The sequence below is a fragment of the Myotis davidii genome, unplaced genomic scaffold, assembly GCF_000327345.1.
Source record: "Myotis davidii unplaced genomic scaffold, ASM32734v1 scaffold156, whole genome shotgun sequence".
NCBI classification, from domain to species: domain Eukaryota; kingdom Metazoa; phylum Chordata; class Mammalia; order Chiroptera; family Vespertilionidae; genus Myotis; species Myotis davidii.
Genome location: NW_006288633.1, coordinates 82902 through 87037, shown reverse-complemented (window position 1 = coordinate 87037; position 4136 = coordinate 82902). Strand labels below are relative to the sequence as shown.

Here is a 4136-nt window from a genome sequence, read left to right as displayed (position 1 = left end):
AGAATTAAAGGATATTTTTATATCAAAGTTTGACTGTACTTCCTTTACATGTTCCCTTTAGCTTATTGCCTTGGATTTGAGGTATAAAACAATATAACTCAGATAGTGGTATTTTTTTTAATGAAAAAGGGACAGATAAAGTGCTAGCAGGGTTCAAACAAAGGAATTAGCAATATAGGTCGTGGTGAGTATTTATTCTTCAGACCCAGCCTAAGCAACCCCACTCTGGAGCTTTCCAGACCCACTTCTTCCCTTTGTTTCTACCATAACCCAGGCATCCTCATGCTGATGATCACACCGCATTCCTCTTTATCTGTTCACACGTCTATCTCCTCTACTAGACAGAGTTCCTTCCATGCATAGGCTGCCTTTAAAAATCTCCCCTCCCACGGAGCTTAGCATAGAGGAGATCCTCAGCAATTTTTGAATAAATGAAAGAGGTCGGACAGTCCTGAAGCAGGGGTACTGGAATGATAATGGGGACGGAGGGGTAGAGCTGACTGAGCTCGGTGACAAAGTGGGTCTTACACCACAGGACTAAACAGCAGAGAGATTCAACCGTCCTGTTATACATTCCTCATGCCATGCTGCCAACAGTACTGGGTGCAAAAGGACAGGACCAAATACTTGCTGATTAAGTTCAGAGGAAAGGTTATTTTAGCAGTGCAAACTAAGATTAATTTTCCCCATCATTTCTGGCCTCTTCCACCTGCCTTTATCTAAAATATGTAAACATTTATTGAGCTGTATATTTAAGACTTGTGAACTTCACTGCATATGCATTACACTTCAAAAATAAAAAAAATAAAAAATAGCATAAAACAAGTAAAAGATTCAAAGGCAGGACAAAAACAATGATGAGTTGGGTAATATGGTCATGTTAACGAATACTTACTTCATCCCCCTCATCAATTAAGCCTTGAATGGCATTAAAGAGAGAGCCATATGCTCCTACTGTCACAAGGATTTCTTTATTTGGATCGATCTGCTTTTGATACAACTTTTCATATAAGCAGGACAGAGCTTTCACAAGTGGTGGATGACCCTGTTGAAGAAAAAAACCTTGATTATGACAGTTACTTCTTTGAAGTAATCTGGCTCTAAAATTGAAATTTAAAAAAAATCTGGGTTTTTATAATTATCCAAAGAATATTTTTTAATTGGCAGTTAATTAAAAAATTTTTTTTCCTATGATCAGAGGGGTCCTACACAAATGGCCAGGAAAACTTGCTAATGATTAAAAACTTCCTACTAAATTATTGATTTTAGAACACAGAATTTAAAATTATTTGCTTTGATTAAAAATTGACTTCAACATCAAATATTTTTTTGACAATACATTTTGATAGTAATTGGATCACATTTAATGACTATTTTGACAGTAATTAAATCATATTGAACAGAGTTGGATATTTTTCCCAGTTAAAATCAGCCAGGAACCGCCATTAACTATATCTCATCCCTTGATTCTGTTCTTCCAAGTTGTAGCAAAACAGGTTATTCCAACCAATGGACTAAGATGAAAGGAAAGAAATTCACCAAAAAAGAGAGAAACGCACATTAGTGTTGGCAACACATGTGAGGAAGAAGTGGAACATTATTCACATTGAGAGCCAAGAGAGCAGTAGTTACCCAGGAGAACTTGAACATGAGCACTGAGGGGACTGTAAATGCACCAAGTCTGAGATGTGGGGAGGCCTGACTTTTTAGCTCCTCCTCAATCTTCTCTGCCATGTTCTGTTCCCTTCTTTCCCTCTCTTTCTTCCCCCTCCTGTTCCCCCTTTTGTCTTCTTAGGTATCAAAGTCAATATTTATTTTTTCCATCCAGCAGTACTTCCTCTTTTTGCTTTAGGGGAACCACCTGGTTTCCCGTCACTTGCGAGAGTGTCCAAGTGCAGGTAACATGCCTTTGCTTGGAAAGCACCTGGGCTCCGGAGGATAAACTGGGTCAGGATACAGGAGAAGAGGGAGGCTGGATGGATACAACCCAGGCTTGGGAGGTAAAAGGACCTTAGGTTCCTTGTAAGTTGTCTACCCCAGTTCATATGAAGAAAAGGAGTAATTTTTTTGGTCAAAGTGGCATTTATTTGCCACCTTTTTATTCCTTTCAGAATATTGACTACTATGTCCCAGACCCTCACTGTGTTAAAATCAATAAAAACAAAGCTATAGCACATTTTTCATATTTTGAAATTAGGAGATATTATCATATTAGAGAAACTGGGTATAATTAATAATAGAAGAGGTAATAGAACATAATCAGTAAACTGAAAAAAAATAATGAGAGAAAAAGACAGCATAAATTCAAGCTAAACAATAGACATGAATTGTGGAAAGAGTAAGAGAAGTCTGTTACCACTCTCAGACATCCAAAATTTCCTTTAAATACCACGTCTAACAAATTCTAGCAAAGCATGATTTGAAAGCAATTATCATTCTTTTCTTAAGATGATAAGGGCCTGTGTTTTTTAACATTTTTAATTACAAAAATAAGTCATGCTTCATATAATAATTATTAAATTAGGCAAAGATACGTAAAGAAAAATTATTATTTCTCCTCATTATCACTTCCTTCCCTTCCCCTGAGGTGACTGATGTCCTCAGCCTGGTGTCAGTGCAACACTATTCCCAGTGCTTATACCAAGATAAAAACACGCACACATATGCACTCATATATGTCTACAAAAACTGGGAAATACCTAAATAAATGGGCATGGCTATGTTCCAATAACCTTTATTTAAAAAGTCAGGAGTGCATCAGATTCAGACACAGGCCACAGCTTGACAAACTCTGCTATGAATCAATTTAGGTTAAATTATCATTTTGACAATATTTAGTCTTTCTTATTTTTATTTTTTTTAAATATATTTCTTTATTGATTTCAGAGAGGAAGGGAGAAGGAGAGAGAGATAGAAAATCAATGATGAGAAAGAATCACTGATTGGTTGCCTCCTGCACGCCCCCCACTGGGGATCAAGCCCACAACCCAGGCAAGTGCCCGTGGTCAGAATCGAACCTGGGACCCTTCAATCCGCAGGCTGACACTCTATCCACTGAGCCAAGCCGGCCAGGGCTATTTAGTCTTTTTTTTTAAAAAAAAAATTGTCGCTCAAGGATGTTTATTGGTTTTAGTGAGAGATTTCAGTGTACAGATTTTACATTTTAAAAATTCAATCCTAAATATTTCATGGTTTTCGATGCTATTGTAAATGGTATGTAAGAAATTTTAATTTCCAACTATTCATTTTTCATGTATATAAATATAATGGATTTCTGTATATTGGCCTTGTGTCTTACAACCTTGCTCAATTCACTTAATAGGTTGTGGTAGCTGATATTTTGTGTGTTTTTCTAGGAAATCTCTGGATATCCTGGGCATTTACTAGTAAACACAGAAGGCTGGGGGCTGGGCTGAGGTTGAGTAGAAGAAAGAAAGTACTTGGAAATAGAAGATAAGTAAGAGGCCAGTGCTGAGGCTGCATAGGTGGTAATGGGAAAGAAACACATGTCTCAACAATACTCTCCCTCCTTGTTGCCACGGGGCCACTCTCCAACAGCAGCAAAGGAAGGAAGGGGACAGCCCCTCCACAGCTGGAAATAGGGGACAGCCCCTCCACAGCTGGAAATAGGGGACAGCTCATCCTAGCAGACAAGGGAAAGGGAGGGGTTCCTTGGTTATCAGGTTGGGACAGTTGGGTCCTGGAAAGCCAATTATATAGAAGTGAGAGAAGTCTGTCCATACACAATACAATATAAATTACAAGCTCACACCCCACTCGGTCCTCCTATACTTACAAAGCCCCGTGTATATTGATTCAGGCTATCAGTTGCTGCAATCTTTGATAATTCTTCCTTCACATATAGAGGAGGGGATATATCTGGAAGGCCTTGGCCAAGATTCACAACAGAGGGGTCTGCAGCCAACTTGGTAAATTCAATCCTAAGATAAAAAATACTAATATCAGAGATTAACCAAAGAACTTGTATGCATGCATATAGGCCTAACCAATGGACACAGACACCAGGGGGTGAGGGCATGAGTGTGTGTGGGGGCAATGGAGGGATAAGGACACATATGAAATACCTTAATCAATAAAGAAAAAAAATAAAGTAAAATAAAAATGCTAATATTAAT

The 4136-nt window shown here is 38.2% G+C and overlaps 1 protein-coding gene across 1 annotated transcript in view; it reads right to left on the bottom strand.

Moving 5' to 3' along the window:
- Positions 1 to 4136, bottom strand: part of CCBL2 (cysteine conjugate-beta lyase 2) — a 78225-nt gene that overhangs the window by 25562 nt on the left and 48527 nt on the right. Inside the window, exon 5 of the mRNA XM_006760792.2 lies at positions 896 to 1045. Within this exon, the coding sequence (XP_006760855.1) occupies positions 896 to 1045 (150 nt within the window). The remainder of the gene's footprint in view (positions 1 to 895; positions 1046 to 4136) is intronic.